This window comes from Hyaena hyaena, unplaced genomic scaffold (genome assembly GCF_003009895.1).
Source record: "Hyaena hyaena isolate Hyena2069 unplaced genomic scaffold, ASM300989v1 scaffold_556, whole genome shotgun sequence".
Taxonomy (NCBI): Eukaryota; Metazoa; Chordata; class Mammalia; order Carnivora; family Hyaenidae; genus Hyaena; species Hyaena hyaena.
In genome coordinates, this window is record NW_024081189.1 from 818,772 (window position 1) to 843,225 (window position 24,454).

At 38.8% G+C, this 24,454-nt stretch overlaps 1 protein-coding gene across 1 annotated transcript in view; it reads right to left on the bottom strand.

The window, feature by feature from the left end:
• Positions 1–498: 498 nt before the first annotated feature.
• HTR2C (5-hydroxytryptamine receptor 2C) overlaps positions 499–24,454 on the bottom strand; it is a 139,741-nt gene continuing 115,785 nt past the window's right edge. Inside the window, exon 4 of the mRNA XM_039256084.1 lies at positions 499–1,325. Coding sequence (XP_039112015.1) covers positions 499–1,325 — 827 coding nt within the window. The remainder of the gene's footprint in view (positions 1,326–24,454) is intronic.

Here is a 24,454-nt window from a genome sequence, read left to right on the forward strand (position 1 = left end):
AGAGCAAAAGTTGAAAGCGTATATTTACTGTTAACCCGGCAAAAGAGTCCACCAAATTGTCAGTTTTGGTGTGGCTGAAGTGGAACCACTGTCACCGTGCGTCATTCTGGTCTCCTGCAAATGCCACCTGGGATGAACGTTGACATTTCCTTATGCACAAAAGTAAGCAAAAGAGAGAGGACAGAGAGAAAGAAAGCGGGGGAAGGAGGGAAGGAGACAGGGAGGAAGGGAAAGAAGAAACGTCACATTTTACGCGTCAAATAATCAAAATAAGTTATTCTCAATCTGTTATAAACAGTAAATATAGAACCCTAAAGCTCACTATTGTATGCATGATTGTAAAGCTGCAAAGCTATATACAAACACACTTTTTTTTTTTTTTTTTTAATCAGAGGACGATATTTACATTAGGTGTGACCGACAGAAGAATTACAGGATCTTTTCCTACGTTGGTAGCTTTACTGTAGGAAAAAGACTGTGCTGCTTACGCACTACTCATCACACACTACTGATCCTTTCGCTAATCACACTGGAGGGGTTAACCGGCAGCTCCAAGTTCTCTACCTGCATCTCTATACCAGGCTCTTGGTCATTAGCTTTCTTAACCACCGGTTCGTTGGTGTGCCGGTAAATGTGAACGTTAAGCTCCCTCCCAGACAAAGCGGTGGCCGCGACCCTCGGGATCTGTCTGACCGGAGGTTTCTTCTCTGCCTTATAATTGCAGCGCAAATAGTTAGAGAAAGCCCTTCGGTAAATCTTGTTGAAAAGCGTGTACACCAGAGGGTTAATGCCTGAACACACATAGCCAATCCAGACAAACACATTCAGAAGCTTCTCCATGAGCTTTTGATTACAGGCCTTGCCACACAGAACCGACAGAATATTGGTGATGAAGAACGGGCACCACATGACCAGAAACACAAAGAAAACAATGCCAAGGACTTTCGACGCTTTCCGTTCGTTGTTGATGGCTTGCATGGTGCCGCGGGGACGGCGCTCTTTCTTCTTCCTGCGGCGCGGGTTCGTGTCCTGGTTAGGGTTGGGAGCGGCCTCTTCCTCGGTGGGGTTCCTCTTGCAGCACTTGAGAAAGTCCAGGCTTATTCCGGGCGGTTCCTCGATGTGGCCGTGCAGTAACATCAGGGCTTGGCGGCGGAGGACGTGGATCGTCAGGCAATACGTAATCACCATGATCGTCAACGGAATGAAGAAGGCGACGAAGGACCCAATAAGGACGAAGTTTGGGTCGTTCAGCACGCACGTGGTGTTGTTGACGAACACTTTCTCTTCATCTCTCAGTCCGATCACTGGGATAGGAACTGATACTCCTGCGGGAAGAGAAGAAGGAAAGGTCTTGTTACAGCACACTGCAGAGCTGCGGGGGTTTGTCCAGTGCAGACACCCAATCGCACTTTGCGGGAGAAAATTCCGAGCTGATTCTTTGTTGAAAGCTATTCATGGCATACGTTAAGAGTCACGTGAAAAGGGAGCAAGTAGACCGCAGGAAATGGCAGCTTCTTTCCTGTCTGGAATACCCTCCCCCCACGTTTCTGTGGGAGGCAAGGAATTACCACTGTTGCTTGGGTGTGAGAGTGGGTTGTGTCTGCTGCTTTCATTTCCAGCTCCTAGAACTGTGCTGGCGCATAGAGGGCACTCAACAATTGTTGAATGACTGGGTAGTTACACCTACACTCCGTGACATTAATAAATTCAGAGGTTCATTGTTTGGCATATCATCTTCCACATGCTATAAAAACGATGCATATACTGCCTAGGAGAGTAATCCTAGCCTATCAGGGTTGACTGGGCTGAGTTTGAGATGAGTTCTTTTGTAAAATGTTTATTTATTTATTCTTGAGAGAGAAAGCAGGGGAGGGGCAGAGACAGAAAGAGAGAGAAAATCTCAGGCAGGCTCCGCACTGCCAGTGCAGAGCCCAATGCCAGGCTTGAACCCACCAACTGGGAGACCACGACCTGAGCAGAAATCGAGAGTTGGGTCCTTAACCAAGTGAGCCACCCAGGCGCCCCTGTGTTTGAGATGAATTTTGAGCTCACTCCCGCCTTTCCTGAGCAAAGAGGGTAAGAGAAGGAAATTTTATGTGTGGGCCCCGGAGCTCTGGATACTAGGGGTGGAGAGAACAGTATGGTGCTCAGCTGTGCTGCAGGACTAGATCTGACGGCTCTGCAGAAATAATCTACATGCAGAAACTTCATGGGCTCTTTTTTTAGCAAGGATTTTTGTGAGTCGCTAGGCATAAGCAACAGCATTTCAAGGGCAAGAGGCAGACTAAAATGTAGCTTGGGAAGAGATGCAGTAGCCCCATTTCTCTGTAGAATTTGAAGCATTTTGTTGTTGTTGTTGTTGTTTATTTTTAAGAATGCTGAGAGGTAATCTTTTTAGGTAAGCGCCTTCATTAATAAATAGGCTCATGGGCAGAAAACATCAACAAGCAGGTGAGAGTGGAAGGAGATCTTGAGCCTCAGTCTAAGTGAAAAGCTTGGGAATTTTCAGAAATCGCCTTGATAGATCTTGAAGAGGTTCTGCATCAATAAATAGAGATAACTTCCAAATGAAGTTCACGTTTTTTTAAAAATATTTATTTATTTCTGAAGGTGAGAGAGAGACAGAGTGCAAGCCGGGTAGGGGCAGAGACAGAGGGAGACACGGAATTAGAAGTAGACACTAGGCTATGAGTGGCCAGCACAGAGCCCAATGCAGGGCTTGAACTCACGGACCATGAGATCATGACCTGAGCCTAAGTGGGAGGTTTAATTGACGGAGCCATCCAGGTGCCCCTGATGTTCAAATTTCAATATTAATTTATTCTCCTTTATGTCCCCAGGAAGTTGAAGCCTGGGAAAAGTCAGACTGCACTTTTAGGAACCTACCTGAGATTGTTATTAGGAATTCCGGGCTGGTAGATATTCCCACTATGAGCTGTGAGGGGAAACAGAAGTGCATGCTCAGATATTGTTGCTGGCTCTAGGGAACACACAGAGAACTATGACACATCTGAAACCAAAAAGCCCTTGTTACAAGCTGTCCTAACACCCTGCATCAGGTGTAGAGTTTTGGCTGGATGACCAAGAGGGGAAAATGGTCAGCAGCTCTGCGAGAGCCCCCTGAAGAGGCTGACTGGTATTTACTAAGACACGAGAAAGAGAGGGTGTTTGGAAACTGATCTGCTGGCCCTCTTCCTGAGATGTGGAATTTCTGAAGGGACTGGCCTTTTTTTCCGGGAGAAAGATACCGAGTGATGGCATCAGAAGCCGTAGTAGATGTGACAAGGCTCCTTGGGGTATCAGTCCTTGCCTACAGACTCTGAACCTAGGCTTGCCACTCAAGAAAGTAAGAAATGTGGTGAAAAGTAGGAGACCCCACACACAGAAAGTATCCTCAGGGAATATGGTGAGGGATCCAGGTGAAAAGGCTTGGAGCTCTGGACGGGAAGAGTTACATGTACCAGAAGGGAATTTTCACCCAAAGTGGAGGAATGTCAACAGGCATTTGGGAGTACAGAGTACACAAGAGAAGCACACCAGTTACATTTCTTGAGCTATAGAAAGGCAGGTAAGCATTCTGCCAGCTCTTAACATTAGAGTCTTTATTCTGAAAGTCACAAATAATACGGGACTCTTTAGAAAGAGGATAGATCAAGTGTGCGTGAAGGAAGTCAGTATCGGCTTCTCTTCCATGTAATGTTTTAGTGAAAGTTTAGGCTGCAGGAAGGTTTCTGGAGTTAAGGAAGTGGATAGGGAATTAAGAAAAAAAGGGAAGGACTTCTTCAAAACATAATTTACAAGAGAAAAAAATTAGAGGAAGAAGCGACAGATTGAGGGAGCCCAAAAATACCTATAGAGCTATTACAATATGTGGCCCTTCTTGGAATCTGGATGCCAACCAACTTTGAAAAACGTTCATGACCCAGCTGGAAATTGTGAAGAGTGACTGGCCTTTTCATGATATTATATCATTACTGTTCATTAGTTTTTAAGAGAGATGTTGGTATTGTGGCTATGTGGAAAAATTTTGCTCTTAGATTTTTAGATAGATATACTGAAGTATTTATGAAGTATTGCAATGTCTGGAGTTTATTTCAAAGTAATATTGGAGGGAGACGTAGATAGGACTGAAACCAGACAGTCCATAAGTTGATAAATTTGAGAGCTGGATGATGAATGCATGCCTCTTTATTATATAATTCTACCTACTTTTGCCATCTGGAAAGCCTTAACAAAAGTTTAGTAACGTATGTATTTTTTAAATGTTTGTTTATTTTTGAGAGAGACAGAGAGAGTGCAAACAGGGGAGGGGCAAAGAGAGATGGAAACACAGAAATCGAAGGCGGCTACAGACTCTGAGCTGTCAGCACAGAGCCCGACACGGGGCTCAAACTCACAAACCATGAGATCATGACCTGAGCCGAAGTCGGATGCTTAACTGACTGAGCCACCCAGGTGTCCTTAGTAATATTTTAAAAGTAAGAAGAGAAAAAAGAAGACATAGAAGTCCTTTCAGAAGCAGGCAATGAAATCACTATTAGATCTCAGATCACAAAGTTCTCCAAGACTTAACTGGCCGCCACTAACCTTGGAAGTGATTACTTCTAGAGCAAAAGACTCGGCGTTCTGAGGAGAAACACTCACCACTTTGATATAATTGTAGGAAAGAAGGCCCTTTTCCTACAAAGTGCTGGTGGAAAAACTCATATTTTCTCAGGATCCTACAGCAGGACCAGAGGGAGTATGGCAGAACTGCTCCCCTTTCAACTTTTCCCCCTCTCTCACCTCCCTCCGCCCCCCATCCCCCCCGCATCATGGGAACTAGAGCTTAAGGCTAGAGATTGATCTAGGGAATTCGCATTCACTCTGGAGGAATCCTGATAAGGACTGACAGCCCTACACTCAGGAAACATTTACTGGAGTGGACACTCAGTTCCCCTAAGAAATGCTGCACTGTCTTCTAGAGACACCTGAAGTCTCTGGGGAGGGCCTTACACACTGACCATGACATCAGAGACCAGCTCTGCAGTGGGATTAGCTTGTTTCTGTTAACAGATGTATTCAATTTCCTAAGGGACTTGGCCCTAAGATACGAGTGTGTCAAAGTATAGCAAAAGACAGACTCCAGATGAGCTGAAGTTGTGATTGGATATGGGAGTCCAGTTTTTTCCATGGCGTCTATTTGTATAATGTCACGTACATTTAGTAAAGAGTGATTCTAAAGCTGCCTTTTCTTGAGTCTGTTTTATGTTCCAGCGCTGAGCCATGCATATTGCTGACATTATAGATGTATTATCTTAATTTGGTGAAAGACTCTGTAATACAGGTACCCTTTGGTAAAGTAGCTTAACCGCTTGACCAGATTTATGCCATTATTAATTTTTGATTTTGTCCTTTCTTCTTCTTTTTTTTTTTAAAGGAGCCATGAATGCAGTCAACAAAACAAGAAGAAACTCAAGATTTTTTTTTGACGATATCTGGAAATTATAAATAATAGCAACAAATGAAGCAGCATTAATAACAACATGTATTGCACAGATTATCTTATTCAATACTTAAAAAAACCTAAAGATAGGTGTCAGCAGTTCTCAAAGTGTGGTTCAAGGACCCCGGGGGTCTCTGACACTCTTTGAGAGGGTTTGCTAGGTTTCCTTTTTCCAACTATTTGTCTTTAAAACTGCGTTTTCTTCATAAACTTCAACCCAAGCAAAACATCACAAGTTGAATACAGATACGTATATGAGAATTCCACTGTCTTTCTATAAAACTAGACACTGGAGAGATTTCCAAAACTGTAAAAACAGTTTTCATCAAAACATTATTTATGTTAACATTACACAGGTTCTTTCTTGTTATTTAAAATGAAATTGTTCATAAATAGTTTAAATTTTTCAGTTTTAATTTCAAATACAACAAATATCAGTAGATACTACCCACATAAACAAATGTTTTTGGGGATCTTCAGTTGTTCTGAAGAGTATAAAGTGGTCCTGACACCACTGAGTTTGAGAACTGCTATTCTATGTTAATAGACGAAGTTAATTAAACCCCAAGAGTTAAGTTCAGCAAATGTGGAAAATCTTTCTTATATTTTAAATTTGTCAATCAGTAGAAATTCAGGTGATATTATAACGTCAAGTAAATATAAACAGTATCAATAATAGCAATGAACTTCATGCACTATCTTATTCATTCTTATAAAAATTCTGAAAGGCACATGTTATTTGGTGAAGTTAACTTCAGAAAAATTAGGTGATTTTCATAGGTATAATTGGAACATTCTTTGATACTTTTACTTTTAAAACCTTGGAGTTGGCCAAGGAGAAAGGATGAAAAAGAACCAGGGACAAATAACAACTACAGTAGTAATAACCACCTTCTACTGAGTGCTTCTGATTTGTCATACACTAAGTCAAGTATTCTATGATTATGGTATACTTTCATGTAGTATCTTACTCAATCCAGACAAAATATAGAAATAAGGGATTATTAACTAGAAGCACTTACTCTTTCTTTCTTTTTTTTTTTAATGTTTTATTTGTTTCTGAGAGAGAGAGATAGCGTGATCAGGAGAGGGTCAGAGAGAGGGGGAGATACAGAATCTGAAGCAGGCTCCAGGCTCTTAGCTAGCTGTGAGTACAGAGCCTGACGTGGGGCTGGAACCCACGAACTATGAGATCATCACCTGGGCTGAAGTCGGACGCTTAACCGACTGAGCCACCCAGGCACCCCAACACTTACTCTTTCTGAAGTTAACTTCAATGAATCCTTATTGACCTTCTTTAGAATTTTAGAAACAACAAAGTTAAATTGTCATGCATGTTCTGCTGAAAATGTCAAGTACTACTTCAGCCAGTCAGCTGGCAAATATTTTGCATGCATTATCTCATTTAGTTCTCAAAAACCTCTGGAAAGTGATTATTATTTACTAAGCTTACTGAATCGCAGAGAGACAACAGTACTTCCCATAAACATATATGGTCTTCGCATTTTAAAAACGTTAAATTCAGAAACAGTTATAGTTTAAGTTTTTATTAAAAATATCATGTGCTATTGCTATTGCTACTGTTACTACTCCTCCTATTAACATTCACTGAGTAGTCACTGACTCTGGTACTTTATCTGCATTCCATACTTTACATGCATTATCTCATTCTGGCCTCATAAAAGCCATAAAATAACGTGATAAAATTATTTACTTCAAATCAGGCAAGTAAATTCAGGAAATATATAAAGATATTCACATTGTTTCTTAAAGCCTCGAATTCAAGCAACACAGATCAATTCTATTCAAACTATCAGATAATAACACCATATGCCAATGATTCTTAGACGCACATTTCTTTCAGATTTTCACATGTTTGAAAGCAAGATGTGATAGTCTCTTACAATTACTGTTGGCCGGCCAGTCGTCACTATACAGTTGTCCATGCAAGGACATGTGTGAATCTGGTCTGAAAAACTTCTTTTAATCTCTTCTGGTAAGATCAACATGATCAGAAGCACAATTTGCAAAATGGGTACTGGCAGCATGGTGGTAATTCAGTGTGAGTGAAGGATTATGTCGAACGAGGCAAAGGGATGGAATGTTCTGAAGAAGGTGTCAACAGTGTCCAATGCCACAGAGAAGTCTAGAATTTGTAACATTTCCTCTGTCTTTGAAGATGAGGAGTGAGTATAGAATTACACAATTATAGTGGAGTATTGAAGACAGATAAATAATAAATGGTGATACAAAAGAGGAGAGAGAGATTCTAGAATAAATTCCCGGAACATATTAACCAACATCAAAATGACAACGTTTTCATAAACTGCAGGGCTATCTTTAGTACTTCAGCATCTTACCAAACTCAAAGGCAGTCTCAGAGGCATCTATTTTCATGGGCTGTTTTTCATGGAAAGACATTGTTTCGAGGACACTTGGAAGGATCGCACATCCTGCTGACACGAGTAGTCCCTTGTCTTTTGGAGTAATGAGTCCCTTGCACATGGGAGTTGATAGCAGAAGACAAAGGGACTCTGTTCAGAGAAGAACAGAGAAGGCAAAACAACGCAAACTGTGTTGCCTCCGTTTTCAGGTGAGAGAGTGTGACTGAGAGATGCAGACAGAAGCATTCTACATGCCGTGGCACATACGTCAGTATGGCGTCAGTGCAGTGAGAACGCTACGAAATTCAGAGTCAGGTTCGGAGCGGACTTTGAACTTCAAGGGGTTTTTAAGCTTCGAAAAGAGTAGGGAACATAGGCACGTGTGACTAAACGATAGCGACTGGAATAGTAGGGACAAGGCGAAGAACCGAACTGACTTTGAGGGAAGTTGAACTACAAGAGAAAGACTATAAGCACGAAAGCAAGAGAAGATGGGCTGTGAGCTAACAAGAGGAATGTTCAGGGTTTGTGCGATATGCTCAGATGAGAATTTGTGGAGAGGTGGCTGAGGGCGTGAGGAAGTGAAATCCAAGGTAACACTGAAATAGGACCACATTACTACCGAGAGGTAGTAGAATATGTGATCCCCAAATCTGCCTCTTGGGCATACAGATCATTTTGAGTTGATTATTTTGAGAAGTCACAAACGAAGCAGCAGCTCTGACAAAGTAGACATTATCCTTTGGTTAGAGACATTTGCATTCATAAAGGAAACCTGCCTGCCTAAGGTTCTTCCTCTCTGTACCAGGAAGAGAAGGATGACGAAATCACGAGAGAATCTTATTAATGGAGAAGGCACCCACTGAAACCTGCATAATAAGCCTTATCCTTGTGTATTGTGTTTTTCCTAGTCATGGCTCATAACTGGTCTCCCCCAACCCAACACCTTACTTTATTGTTAGCTGGAGGTGTTTGCACCATCTGGGGAAGTTACTAGGTTTTGGGGGGTATCTTCGATGTATACAGGAAGCATACATTTTATTAAATGTTTGTCTGTTTTCCTCTTTTTAATCTGTCTTCTATTACTGGAGGGTCTATGCTACGACCTCAGAAGGGTAGATGGAAAATTATTTTTCCTCCGCTGCACTACTCACAAGCTAATAATGTTTGAGAAGGCTAAGGTTATATTTAAAGTACAATAATGTGCTTACATGTTAAGGGTGAAAGCCAGTAAAGTGGAAGAACTTCAACATACAAAAAAGAAAGGTCAGATGATGGAATAAGGTCCCTGAGGACGCAAAGTCAGAAACAACTGGAAGAATTACACTAGGAATTGAAAATGGCTGCTACTTCCTATTAGAGGAGATGGTAGTGTGAATGAGTGGTAGAAACGATGAAGGTCTACATGAAAAAGAAAAAGAGGAATAAATAAAAAGGAGAAAGAATTGGTAGATGGCAAAAGGGCAGAGTTGTTAACTTGATGCACAAGATGATTGAAGTGGATATTTGTTGATTCTGTGAAGTGAAGAAAAATAAGAAGAGTGAATGCAGTTAGATGAATGTAGATAGTAAGGTTTTCTCAAAAATAAAATAAGCTGAGGAGCACCTCGGTCGGGCTTCTGACTTCAGCGCAGATCATGATCTCACAGTTCAAGAGTTCGAACCCTGTGTCGGGCTCTGAACTGACAGCTCGGAGCCTGAAGCCTGCTTCGGACTCTGTGTCGCCCTCTCTCTCTGCTCCTCTCCTGCTTGTGTTCTCTCTCTCTCTTTCTCAAAAATAAATGAACATTAAAAAATTTTAAAAATAAAGTATAAGTTGAACACTCTTGTATGTTACTGAGAAAATGTTTAGGAGAGCGAGGAGTTTTGAGATTCAGGAGGAAAAGACAATGGACAATGGAACAAGGCTCTGAGAACCTGAGAATAAACGGACTGCTGGGTGGGTGAAAGCTTGGGTAGAAGGGGGCCCCAGTTCTCTTGTAACAGGTAAAAAAGATACTGTGTGAAAGAAAGAAGAGTCTAAATTAAGGGAGAAGTAGGAAGGATTAAGAGAAATAAACCAATGTTGAGATATTTAGGAAGTTCCATCAATAAGACATGGTGATTGATTGGATAAGGTATGTGAGGGAGGGGAAGAACCAAGAAATAATTACAGGCTTCTGGTGTGTGTCCTTAGGTAGATGGGGTTGCCACTGAGCATAGGAACATAGGTGAAGGGGCAAGGCTGTGGCAGGGATGATAATGGACTCGGGACTGGGTCGAGTTAGAAGTGAGCATTGAGGGGCGCCTGGGTGGCTTAGTCGGTTAAGGGTCCGACTTTCGCTTAGGTCATGATCTCGCGGTTCGTGGGTTCGAGCCCCGCATCGGGTTCTGTGCTGACTGCCAGCTCGGAGTCTGGAGCCTGTTTCAGTCTGTGACTCCCTCTCTCTCTGACCCTCCCCTGCTCACGCTGTCTCTCTCTCTCTCTCTCTCTCTTAGAAATAAATAAAACATTAAAAAAAAAAAAGAAGTAAGCACTGAGGATCAATGTGAAATTCTACGTGAACATAGGGGATTGGAACTCAGGAGACAGGTGTGAGCTGTAATGATCTTCTAAGAACTTTTGTGGAAAGAGAAGAAGAATCAGAAAAGAATCTCAGGCAAGGGTTCTAAACCTTTTTGTAGGCATAGACCTCCTCTCAGAATAATGTTTTTTTAAAAATATGATTTATTGCCAGAATAATGTTTTTGAATGGAAAAACAACACAAGGGATTGCAAAGGAAACAAAATTATTTTGACATTCTGCTATCAAACATTAAGGCTAAACTGTGGGTACAATAATATATGTGCTTTCTAAGTAACACATTAAATATCAAGGTCTAGTAGTGGATCAATGAAATAGTGACCAGCGTCATGCATGTAGGGCATTCTCCAGCATGGAGATTAGATCTCAGAGCAGAGAATTGAGCCTAGTTGAACTGAGGAGTCCTAAAATAGCATTAAGATCTGTCAGAATGACTGTGATCCGAAAAATGCAGTCAGAGAAAGGACAAAGTCACAGGGAGGAAGGAGCTTACAACTTCAATACAAAGTTCCCTCCATATTTTTATGACACCTGAATCCTTTGTGGGTGAGATTCCACGGAACCTATGGAGCAAGCAACATTTGAGAGCATGAGAGTATTTAAGAAGCATTTCAACCGTTGTTTGTGGCAGAGAAAACAAAAGTTGTGAGTTTGCATCACAGCATTAGAGAAGCCTAGTAAATGCCTCGGTCTTTCTCTTATACTCAGGAGAAACATGCCTTAGGAAAAAAGCATTTCATAGGACTAAAGGATTTGCCCTAGGAAACAATAAGAGCTTTTAAAACCCAGAGACTTCCATAAAAAACAAAAACAAAAAACAATGCTCCTATAAGAGTATATTTATATACTCCTATAGTATATAAGAGTAGATATACTATAATGTATATGTAGTATAAATACTATAATTATAATACTATAATGACTAGATAGACAAAGAGACAGAAAAATGTGACCCATAATAAAGAGGAAAATAAGTAAATAAAAACAGACCCACATATGATCCAGATACTGAAATTGACAAACAAAGGCTTTAGCTGGATTAAATGTGTTAATAATTTATCAGAAAAGATAGACGTGTGGTGGCAGAAGTGGAGATTTCAGGATAGATGTGGAAACTAAAGAAAAGAAGAAATCCTGAAACTAAAAAAAAAAAAAAAAAAAATCATTACTTAAAATTAAGAAAACTCACTGGATGGGATTAATCATGGAAACCATGGTCAATGAACCTCAAGAAGGTCCATATATATCATCTAAATCTAACCACCATAAAACAAGGTGTGTAAACATTGGACTTCTGTGGCACAGGGAAGGGAACCCGAGGAGGGATTGGCTATCCTGTTTAACTAAGGAAGCAGAGATGAGAGTTCAGGACTGTCAAAACACCTGGAATTTCTTGGGTAAGGTATAAGAGAAGAGGGATCTACGGAGAAGGGGAGATCAAGGAGTTATTTGTAAGCATATGCTCCAGGCATGTGGTTGAGAGCTAGGTTGCACATACACAGGTGAAATTCCATGAGGCCTAGCAGTGAGTGGCAGCAATGAGGACAGATATACTAGAGGTTACACAGTGCTAGAAATTGGAGTCTGGCCCAGTCAGAATGAAGAGACCCCATTACCTCATCACTAATACCTTGAGGATTCAACAGAAACAAAAGAAAGGACATACATAGCAAAGAAGGTCAGGTCCTTAAAAGACGCCCCATAATAAAACCTAAAACCAAACCTCAGTAGGATCAAGACAAACAGAAGGAAATTTATAGCATGCCAGCCTGAAATTCAATACTCTTTAAAAGAAAACAACACCTTCTAGACTCTTTGTAATATATCATCTGCAGCGTCCTTTATAAAATGAAAGATAGATATGAAGACATGGGAAATTATGATATTAATCACAAAAAAAGCAATCAATAAAAACAGACTTCCTGTACCACCTACTGTTGGAATTATCAGGTAAGAATTTGGAGCTGCTATTGTGAAATAAAGAGGCTGAAGGACTTAAAGCCAAATATGGCCCTCATGAATAAAGAGATGCTGACTCTTGGCAGAGAAATGTAAATTATAAGAAAGAAAGAATGGAATGGAAATTGTGGAATCATAAGGTAAAGTATATGAATGAAAATTAACAGAAGAAAATCATGATTAAGAAAAGGAAGATATGATGACAATGTAGCATCAAGTCGAGAATATCAATACAGCTAAAATTATAAAAAGAAGCAAATGGAAGTTCTAGAGTTGAAAAGTACAACAAGTCAAATGAAAAAAAATCACTTGAAGGTCTCAAAAGTAGATTTGAACTGGCAGAAGAAAAATTAATAAACTTCAAGATATATTGATAAGGAATATATAAGCCAAAAAACTAATAGAAAATAAAATGAAGAAAAATGAACTGAACCTCAGAAAATTGTGGAACACTATTAAGTACCCTAAAATAAATATAATGGAAATACTTGGTGTGTGGAAGGGAGAAAAACAGAATAAATGCTTAAAGTAACGGCTGAATCACCTCACATTTATTGAAAATGAATCATCTATACATCAAGGAAATTCAGTGAACTCCTTGTTGAATTAATGCAAAGAGATACACAAATAGACACATCATAGCTATGATGCTGAAAGCCAAAGACAAGAAGATAATTTTGAGAGCAGTAAGAAAAAAAGCGACTTGTCACTTAACAATGAGACCACAATAAGAAAAGCAGCTGACTTGTAATCAGAAATAATGGAGAGCAGAAAGTGGTGAGATAACACTCAAATGGCTAAAGAAAACAAATGTCAGAGAAACAACCTGTCTACCGTAAATCTATATTTAAAAAGTGAAAGGAAAATAAAGACATTTCCTTAGGCAATTTTCCCCCTAAACCCATCTTACAAGAAATATTAAAAGAAGTTCTTCAAGGATGAAAGCAAGAGAACCTGACAGCAATGCAAATATGCACAAAACACAAAGAACATGTGTAAAGGTAATTTTTAAATTCTAAAAAAGTATGAATGTGTATATTTCTCTTTTCACCGATTTAAGGACTATTTAATTGTAGAAAAACATATATCGTGTGTTCATGGCCATATATCATACAGAAACATAACATAATTGCCAATGACAGCATAAAGGAGGTATGTGGGGGAAAAGAGGTAATGTGCAAAGGAAATGATTTAGATAGTAATTTAAAGAACTTAAATTGATAAGGTTAATATAACAAAACCTATAAATATATATTTGTTCTCCTCTCCTCTCTTAGCTTCTTTGACAGACATGAAATTATATAACCATTACAATGATATATTATTATATTTCTAAAGTTTATCGATATAATGTGTGTAACAATAATACCACGAAGGGCAAAAAGAATAGACCTATAGCCTCAGGTTGGCCCCTTGTGCATGCTTCCATGTGTATTGGCAAAAGAATGCTGGTAGACAGGGAGCATGCTCAGGAAACAGGCCAGGGTCTGTGGGCAAGCTAGAAACCATAAACTTGAGCTATAGTTCCACTTTCTGGAAAGGAAAAAAAAAAAAAAGAGGTTTCCAGTAGCCAGAATGCAGAGTTATAAGAACCAGAAATAAACATAAAAGCTTAAGAATTCTGTAACAAGAGGGAGCAAGAAGCATGGAGCAGAGGTACCCACCCCAAGGCACAGAAAACCCCAGATAATAATACCTTGAAACAGAATACCCCATCTGAAGGCACCTAGTAAAAATTTAGTGTCTGCTGCTTCAAATGCAAAAGGAGCAATGCAAAACTACAAGAAACATGAACAGCTGAGGAGATAGGTCATCACGAAAGAAAATAATTTTTCCGTTACCAAGTTAAAAGGCAAGGAATTTTGTGAGCTAGTTGATAAAGAATTCAAACTGGCTGTTTTGAAGAAATTCAATGGGCTACACGAAAACTTAGAAAGGTAATTCAATGGAATCTTGAAAAAAACTGCATTATTAAAAAGAGATTTTAAGAAAGAGACAGAAAGCATAAAAAAACAAGAATCCTAGACTTGAGGAACTGAATAGATGACATAAAAAATGGAGTAGAGAGCATCTGCAGTGCAGCAAAGCAAATGGGAGACAGAAGAACTGATGCAGAGGAGAGGAATCTTGAAATAATCTATTTGGAGGAGAACTAGAGACAAACAGAGAGACAGACAACAAAGAGAATGCAAAAGAGTAAAGGAAGCCTATGTGATATTTGGGATTCCATAAAAAAAATACAAATATTAGAATAATCAGGGTTCCAGAGACAGAGAGGGAGAAGAAAGTAGAAAATTTATTGAAAGGAACAATGGCTGAGACTTAACCTAACCTGGGGAAAGAATTGAACATCCAAGTTCATGACGCTAATAGATCGCCCTTTTATACCAATGCAAAAAGACATTCTCCAAGGGACATTATAATAAAACTGTAAAAAACAAGAATAAAGAAGGAATTCTAAAAGTAGTCAGAGAAGAAAAAATTGTAACTTACAAAGGACCTCCTATTAGGTTATCAGCAGATTTCTTAGCAGAAACCCTACATGCTAGGGGAGAGTGGAGAGACATAGTCAAGTGTTGAAAGAAAGAAAAACATTGACAGCCCAACATCTTCTATACGGCAACGTTGTCCTTAAGATATGATGGGAAATACTTCTCTAGACGCACAAAAGCTGAGGTAGTTTATCACCACTAGACCTCCCTTGCAAGAAATGCTGAGAGGAGATCTTTGAGCAGAAATTTAAAAACACTAATCAGTGACATGAAAATCCATAAATGTATACACGCTGGCAAGGGCAAATATACAGGCAGACTTGGAAAACCCTAAGTCAATAATAAGATGGTGGGTTAATCCCTTAGCTATAGTATTAAGATCCAGAGGGAAAGTAGATGGGGGATAGGTGAAATAGGTGATGGGGATTAAAGCGTGCACTTATCATGATGAGCACTGAGTAATGCAGAGAATTGTTGAATCACGATATTGTCACCTGAAACTAACGTAACACTGTAGGTTAGCCACACTTGAATAAAATAAAAACTTAAAATAATTAAAAAATAATAAAAGTGTAAAAAACAAAAATAATTATAGCTACTATAATGTGTTAACAAATACACGGTGTGAGAAGAGGTAAATAATGTCGTCAAAATATAAAAGGGAGAATAAAAGGAGGAAGCTTTTGTAGATGATCAAAATTCTGATGCTATCAGTTTAAAATGGACTGTTTTACTTATGAGACGTCTTATGTAAGCCTCATGGTAACTGAGAAGCAAAAAACCTAGAGACAATGCACAAAACATAAAGAAAGGAGAAACAGAGCATACCACCATGGGAAATTCCCAACTTACAAAGACAAGTAGAAATAGAGGGAAAAAGAAATAGTGGAAATAGAAAACAACCAGAAAACAATGAATAAGTTGGCGTTAGCAAGTCCTCATATATCAATAATTACTCTAAATATAAGTGGATTGAATTCATGAATCAGAAGGCACAGAGTGGCTGGACGGAAAAGAAAAAACAAGACTCAACTCTATGTTGTCTACAAAGTCTCACTTCAGCTTTAAGAACACGCAGACTCAAAGTGAGGGGATGGAAAAAAGATATTCTATGCAAGTGGAAACCAAAAGAAAGCAAAGGATAGTTACACTTACATCAGAAAAATAATAGACTTTAAGCCAAAGATGATAACAAGAGGCAAAGAAGGTCATTCCTGATTTCAAGATCAGGAATAAGACAAACGTTGCCTGCTCTCACCACTCTTATTCACCATAGTCCTGGAAGACCTAGTCAGACCAATTAAGCAATACAAAAAAATAGAAGTTATTTAAATCAGAAAGGAAGAAATAAACTTGTCATTACTTGCAAAGAATATGATATGATCATCTATATAAAACATCATAAGTATTCCACCAAAAAACTGTCCTGTTGTGCAGGATACAAAATCAACATACAGAAATCAGTTGCATTTCTAAATACTAACCATAAAACATCTGAAAATGAAATTAAAAAAAAAAGATCCAATTCACAATAGCTTCAAAAAATCAATGAAATACATAAGAATAAACTTAGACAAGAAAGTGAATGATCTGTACAACATAAACTACAAGACCTTTGATGAAGGAAATTTAAGAAGACACAAGCAAATGGAAAGATACCCTGTTTTCATGAACTGGAAGAATTAATATTGTTAAAACGTCCATACTACCCAAAGCCATCTATAGATTCAATGCATTCCCTATCAAAATTCCAAAGACATTTTTCACAGTAATAGAAAAACAATCCTAAAATTTATATGGAACAACAAAAGACCCTAAAGAGCCAAAGAAACCATGAGAAAGAAGAACAGAGCTGGGAACATCGCACTTTATGCTACAAAACTATAGTTATTAAAATAAGAAAATACTGGCTTAAAAATAGACACATAGACCAATGGAAAAGAATAGATAATCCCAAATTTAACCCCCACAACTAATCAACTAATCTTTGACATGAAACCAAAAGCACTCAGTGGGGAAAGGATAGTTTCTCCAACAAATGCTGCATATCCACATGCAGAAAAATAAAATCTCATGCATATCTTACTGATGTCACAAAACTCACCTAAAAATGGACTAATGACTTAAACCTAACACGCAATACCATTAAAAAAACTTAGAGAAGAAAAAATAGGAAATAAACTCCTTGATGTTTGACTGGCCGATCACTTTTTTTTTTTCTTTTTTTTACAAATAGTTTATTGTCAAGTTGGTTTCCATATAACACCCAGTGCTTATCCTCACAAGTGCCCTCCTCCATGCCCATCTCTCCCCTCCCCCCCACACCCATCAGTCCTCAGTTTGTTCTCAGCATTCAAGAGTCTCTCATGGTTTGCTTCTCTCCCTCTCCCCCACTACTCCCCCCACTTCTTCTCCCCCACGGTCCGCCGTTAAGTTCCTCCTAATCGTCCTATACATGCAAACGTATGGTATTTGTCCTTCTCTGTCTGACTTATTTCACTCAGCATAACACCCTCAAGGTCCATCCATGTTGCTACACATGGCCAGATTTCATTGTTTCTCATTGCCATGTAGGATTCCATCGTATAGATAAACCACATCTTCTTGATGCATTCATCTGTTGATGGACACTTAGGCTCTTTCCATGTTTTGGCTATTGTGGAGAGTGCTGCTATGAACACTGGGGTCCATGTGCTCCTATGCATCAGCACTCCTGTATCCCTTGGGTAAATTCCTAGCAGTGCTATTGCTGGCTCATAGGGGAGTTCTAGTGTTAATTTTTTGAGGAACCTCCACACTGTTTTCCAGAGGGGCTGCACCAGTTGACATTCCCACCAACAGTGCAGGAGGGTGCCCGTTTCTCCACATCCTCGCCATCATCTAGAGTCCTCTGATTTGCTCATTTTAGCCACTCTGACAGGCGTGAGGTGGTATCTCAGTGTGGTTTTGATTTGTATTTCCCTGATGAGAGGGGTGCTGAGCATCGTTTCACGTGTCTATTGGCCATCTGGATGTCCTCTTTGGAGAAGTGTCTGTTCATATCTTCTGCCCATTTCTTCACTGGATTGTTTGTTTTTCGGGTGTGGAGTTTCGTGAGTTCCTTATAGATTTGGGATATTAACCCTTTATCTGATATGTCATTTGCAACTATCTTCTCCCATTCCGTCAGTTGCCTATTAGTTTTATGGATTGTTTCCTTTGCCGTGCAGAAGCTTTTAATCTTGATGAGGTCCCAATAGTTTATTTTTGCTCTTGATTTCCTTGCTTTTGGGGATGTGTCAAGTAAGAAATTGCTGTGGTTGAGGTCAAGGAGGTTGCTTCCTGCTTTCTCCTCTAGGGTTTTGATGGTTTCCTGTCTCACGTTCAGGTCCTTGATCCATTTTGAGTTTAGTTTTGTGCATGGTGTGAGAAAATGATCTAGTTTCATTCTTCTGCATGTTGCTGTCCAGTTCTCCCAACACCATCTGTTAAAAAGGCTTTTTTCCATTGGATACTGTTTCCTGCTTTGTCAAAGATCAGTTGGCTGTATACTTTTGGGTCCACTTCTGAGTTCCCAATTCTATTCCATTGGTCTATGTGTCTGTTTTTGTGCCAATACCATACCGTCTTGATGATGACAGCTTTGTAGTAGAGGCTAAAGTCTGGGATGGTGATACCTCCCATTTTGGTTTTCTTCTTCAATATTACTTTGGCTATTCGGGGTCTTTTGTGGTTCCATGCAAATTTTAGGATAGTTTGTCCTAGTTTTGGCCAATCACTTTTTGGATATGACACCAAAAGCACAAGCAATAAAAACAAAAATCAACAAATTGGACTACATCAAAATAAAAAGAGCTTCTGCATAACAAAAAGGACAATAAAAAATGTAAAGTCAACCTATGGAAAGGGAGAAAATATTTGCAAATCATTTATCAGATAAGGGGTTAATATCCAAGGGATATGAAGAACTCATACAACTCAATAACATAAAAAGAAACAATCCAATTAAAACATGGGCCAGAGGAAGACTTCTGGGGAAGATGGTGGCATAGGAGAATCCTAGACTCACCTTATCCCACAGAAACACACCCAGTTAACACCCACATCAGTGTAAATAATCCAGAAAACAACCCAAAGACTCTCTAGAGCTAAATGTAGAGAAGAAGCCACATCAAAGAGAGTAGGAAGGGTGGAGATGCAGTCAGGAGCCAAACACATCTGCAGGACTACCCACAAGAGGGAAGGATACCATGGGCATGAAGAGGGGAGAGGAGCAGGGGAGCCTAGGTGGCTCAGTCAGTTAAACGTCTGACTTCATCTCCGGTCATCTTGCAGTTTGTGGGTTTGAGCCCCGTGTCGGGCTCTGTGGTGACAGCTCAGTGCCTGGAGCCTGCTTCAGATTCTGTGTCTCCCTCTCTCTCTGCCCCTCCCCTGCTCATGCTCTATCTCTCTCTGTCTTTCAAAAATGAATAAATATTTTTAAAAAAAGAGAGAGAAGAGAGGAGCAGACCCCACACCAGGAACCCCAGTCTCAGGGAACAAATGCCCATAACATTTAGCTGAAAACTAGAAAGGCTTTACTTCATGAACTCTTACAATAGGGGGTCTTGACACCTGGAACTTTAAAAATCCGTGGGCCCAGCTCCGGGGGACCTGGAAGGCAATAGGAAACTGAGTGCCCACCCTTAAAGAGACAGGATAACAAACAGCTATATTTGAGATATAGCTTAGAAGCAGCAGTTGGAAAAAAGCCTGGGGTATACAGGAAGAAGATTTGTTTGCTAGTCTCAGAGCATGTGCTGGAGGAGCAAGGATCTTTGGGAGACTCATCCAAGAACAACAGAGCTAGAGGGAATAAATAGTAGACTAGAGGAAGCAGAAGAATGGATCAGTGGCTGGAGGACAGAGTAATGGAAATCACTGAAGGTGAAGAAAAGAGAGAGGAAAAAAAAGAAAAAAGAAAAATAGATGAAGGGAACACAGCAACACCATCAAGTGTCTAACATTTACAATATAGGGATTCCACAAAGAAAAAAAAGAAAGATAAAAGGTGGCATAAAGTTTATCTGAAGAAAAAAATAGCTGAAAACTTACCAAGTGTGGGGAAAGAAACAGAAATCCAGATCTAGAAGGCATAGAAAGTCCCCAACAGAATCAACCCAAGGAGGTCCACACCAAGACACATAGTAATTAAAATGGCAAAAAGTTATGGCAAAGAGAGAATTTAAAAGCAGTGAGAAAAAGAAAACAATTACATACATACAAGGGAAACCCCAAAAGGCTATTTGTTGTTCTTTCAAAGGAAACTTTGCATGTCAGAAACAAGTGGCATGATATATTCAGAGTGCTGCAAGAAAAAAAAAAAAAAACCCTGCAGCCAAGAATACTCTATCCAGCAAGACTGTCATTCAGAATAGAAGGAGAGACAGAAAGAGTTTCCCAGACAAACAAAAGCTAGAGGAATTCATCACCACTAAACCAGTCTTATAAGAAATTTTAAAGGGGGCTTTTTGAGTGGAAAAGAGTGAGAAAAGTAGAAAGCACAAAAGTAGTAAAATTGAATATATCTATAAAAATCAGTCAAGGGATTCACAAAATAAAAGGATGTAAAGTATGATACCATATACCTAAACCATGGATGAGAAAGAACTAAAAATGTATTGCCTTGTAGTGGGTTCAAACTTAAGTGACCATCAACCTAATATAGACTGCTATATGCATAAGGTAAGGGTAACCACAAATCAAACACCAGTAGTAGTTATGCCAAAAATAAGGAGAAAGAATCCAAGTATATCACTGTAAGAAATCAGAAACTTGTGACAGAAGAGAGCAAGAGAAGAAAAGAGGAACACAACAACCATAAACGTTTACCAAAATGGCAACAAATAAACACCTATCAATAATTACTTTGAATGTAAAATGGACTAAATCCTCCAATCAAAAGCCATAGTAGGATGAAATGGATGAAAAAACAAGACTTATCTATATGATGGCTACGAAAGACACATTTCAGACCTAAAGACACATGTAGATGGAAAGTGGAGAGATAGAAAAGCATTTGTCATGCAAATAAAAGTGAAAAGAAAACTGGAGTAGCAATATTTATATTGGAAGAAATAGACATTAAATCAAATCTGTAACAAGAGACAAAGAAGGATACTACATATTCATAAAGGGAACAATCCAACAAGAAGATAAAACAATTGTAAATATTTATACACCCAATGTAGAAGAATACAAATACATAAAGCAGTTCATACTAAACATGAAGGAAGTAATCAATGGTAATACAATAATTGTAGGAGAAGGAAGTAACTGATAGTAATACAATACTATTAGGGGACTTTATCACCCACTTACATGAATAGATAGATCATCCAAACTGAAAATCAACAAGGACATAGTAGCTTTGAATGACATATTGGATGAGGTTAATCCAACGGATATTTTTAGAGCATTCTAATCTACACCACCAAATGCATATTCTTTTCAAGTGCACATGGAACATTCTCCAGAATAGATCACGTGTTAGGCTGCAAAATAAGTCTCAACAAAGTCCAAAAGGCTGAAGTCATACTGTGCATCTTTTCTGACTATAATGCTATGAAATTAGAAATCAACCACAAGAAAATATTGAGAAAGATCACAAATACATGAAGGTTAAACAAGATGTTACTAAACAGGGGCGCCTGGGTGGCTTAGTCGGTTAAGCGTCCGACTTTCACTTAGGTCATGATCTAGCAGTTCATGGGTAAGAGCCCCGCGTCGGGCACTGTGCTGACTGACAGCTCAGAGCCTGGAGCCTGTTTCAGAGTCTGTGACTCCCTCTCTCTCTGACCCTCCCCTGCTCACGCTGTCTCTCTCTGTCTCCTAGAAATAAATAAAACATTAAAAAAAATTAAAAAAAAAAAAAAGATGTTACTAAACAATGAGTGGGTCATCCAAGAAGTGGAAGAACTGAAAAAATAGACACCAATTAAAATGAAAACACAATGATCCAAAATCTTTGGGATGCAGAAAAAGCAGTTCTAAATGGAAATTTATAGTAATACAGGTGTACCTTAAGAAGCAAGAAAAATACCAAAAAAAAAAAAAAAACCCAAAACCCTAACTTTACACTTAAGGAGGCTGGAAAAAGAAGAATAAGCAAAGTCCCAAATCAGTAGAAGAAAGGAAATAATAAATATTAGAGCAGAAATAAATGAAATACAAACTAAAAAAACCCAATAGAACTGATCAATGAAACCAGGAGCTGGTTCTTTGAAAGTATTAACACAAGTGATAAACCTTTAGTCACACTCATAAAAAATAAAAAAGAAGGAAGACTCAAATAAACAAAATCAGAAATGGAAGAGGAGAAAAAACAACCAACATCACAAAAATACAAAGAATTATATGGAACATTATGACCAATTATATGCCAACAAATTGGGCAAACTAGATGAAATGGATAAATTCCTAGAAACATATAGCCCCCCAAAACCGAATCAGGAAAAAATAGAAAATTTGAATAGCCTGTTACTAGCAAGGAAATTGAATCAGTGATCAAGAAATTCCCAACACCCATAAGTCTGGGATGAGGTGGTTTCACAGGTGAATTCTACCAACCATTTAGAAAAGAATAAGTACTTATTCTTCTCAAACTATTCCAAAAAAATAGAAGAGGAAGGAAAACTTCCACATTCATTCAATGAGGCCAGCATTACCCTGATACCAAAACCGGATAAAGATACTATAAAAACCGAAAACTACAGGTCTACATCACTGATGAACACAGATGCAAAAATCCTCAATAAGGTGTTAGCAAACCAAGTCCAACAATACATTAAAAAAAAAATCATTCACCACAATCAAATGGGATTTACTTCTGGGATTCAAGGTGGTTAAATATTTGCAAATCAATCAATGTGAGACATCACATTAACAAAAGAAAAAAATCATATGATCATTTCAATGGATGCAGAAAAAGCATTTGACAAAGTACAACGTCCAGCTATGATAAGAAACCCTCAACAAAGTAGGTTTGGAGGGAACATACCTCAACATAATAAAGGCCATGTATGAAAAATCCACAGAAAACATTATACTTGATGGGGAAAAACTCTTCCTCTAAGACCAGGAACTAGACAAGGAGATCCTCTTTCATCATTTTTATTTAACATAGTGCTGGAAATCCTAGCCACAGTAATCACTGAAGAAAAAGAGATAAAAGGCTTCCAAATTTATAAGAAGTAAAACTATCACTATTTGCAGGTGACATACTATATAGAGAAAACCATAAAGACTCCACCAAAAAAAAAAAAAAAAACTAGAAGTGACAAATGAATTCAATGAGGTCGCAGGATACAAAATCAATATACAGAAATCCATTGTATTCCTTTTTTTTGTTAAAATTTTTTTAAATGTTTTATTTGTGTCTGAGAGAGAGAGAGAGAGAGAGAGAGACAGCGTGAGCAGGGGAGAGTCAGAGAGAGAGGGAAATACAGAATCCGAAACAGGCTCCAGGCACTGAGCTGGCTGTCAGCACAGAGCCCAACGCCAAAGTCGGACGCTTAGCCGACTAAGCCACCCAGGAGTCCCTGTATTTCTATACACTAATAATTAAGGAGCAGAAGGAGAAATTAAGAAAACAATACTATTTAAAATTGTACTAAAAATAATAAAATACCAAGGAATGAACTTAATCATGGAGTTAGAAGACCTGTGTTCTGAAAACTATAAAACATTATTGAAAGAAATTGAAGATGACACAAATGAAAAGATATTCCATGCTCATGAATTGGGAGAACCCATATTGTTAAAATATCCATGCTACCCAAAGAAATCTACAGATGTAATGCAATCCTTATCAAACATCAATAGCAGTTTTTAACAGAACCAGAACAAAAAATCGTAAGATTTGTATGGAAACACAAACTCTGAGTAGCCAAAGCAATCCTGAAAAAGAAGAACAAAACTAAAGATATCACAATTCCAGGTTTCATGATATACTACTAAGCTGTAGTCATCAAAACAGTATGGTACTGGCACAAAAATAGACACAGATCAATGGAATAGAATAGAAAACCCCAAGATCAGACCACAATTGTATGGTCAATTAGTCTCCGACAGAGGAGGCAAGAATATGCACTGGGCAAAAGACAGTCTCTTCAACAGATGGTGTTGGGAAAACTTGAAAGCTGCATGCAAAAGAATAAAACTGGACCTCTTTCTTACACCATACACAAAAGTAAACTCAAAATAGATTAAGGACCTAAATGTGGGACCTGAAACCATAAAAGTCCTAGAAGAGGCCATAGACGGTAATTTCTATGACAACGACTGTAGCGACAGTATTCTAGATATGTTTCCCAAGGCAAGGGGAACAAAAGCAAAAATGAGCTATTGAGACCACATCAAAATAAAAAGCTTCTGCACAGCGTAGGAAATAATCAACAAAACTAAAAGTCAACCTACTGAATGGGAGAAGGTATCTCCTTATGACGTATCCGATAAAGGGTTACTATCCAAAATATATAGAGGATTTATAGAATCCGACTCCAAAACCATAAGTGACCCAGTTAAAAAATGGGTGAGAGACATAAGAAGACA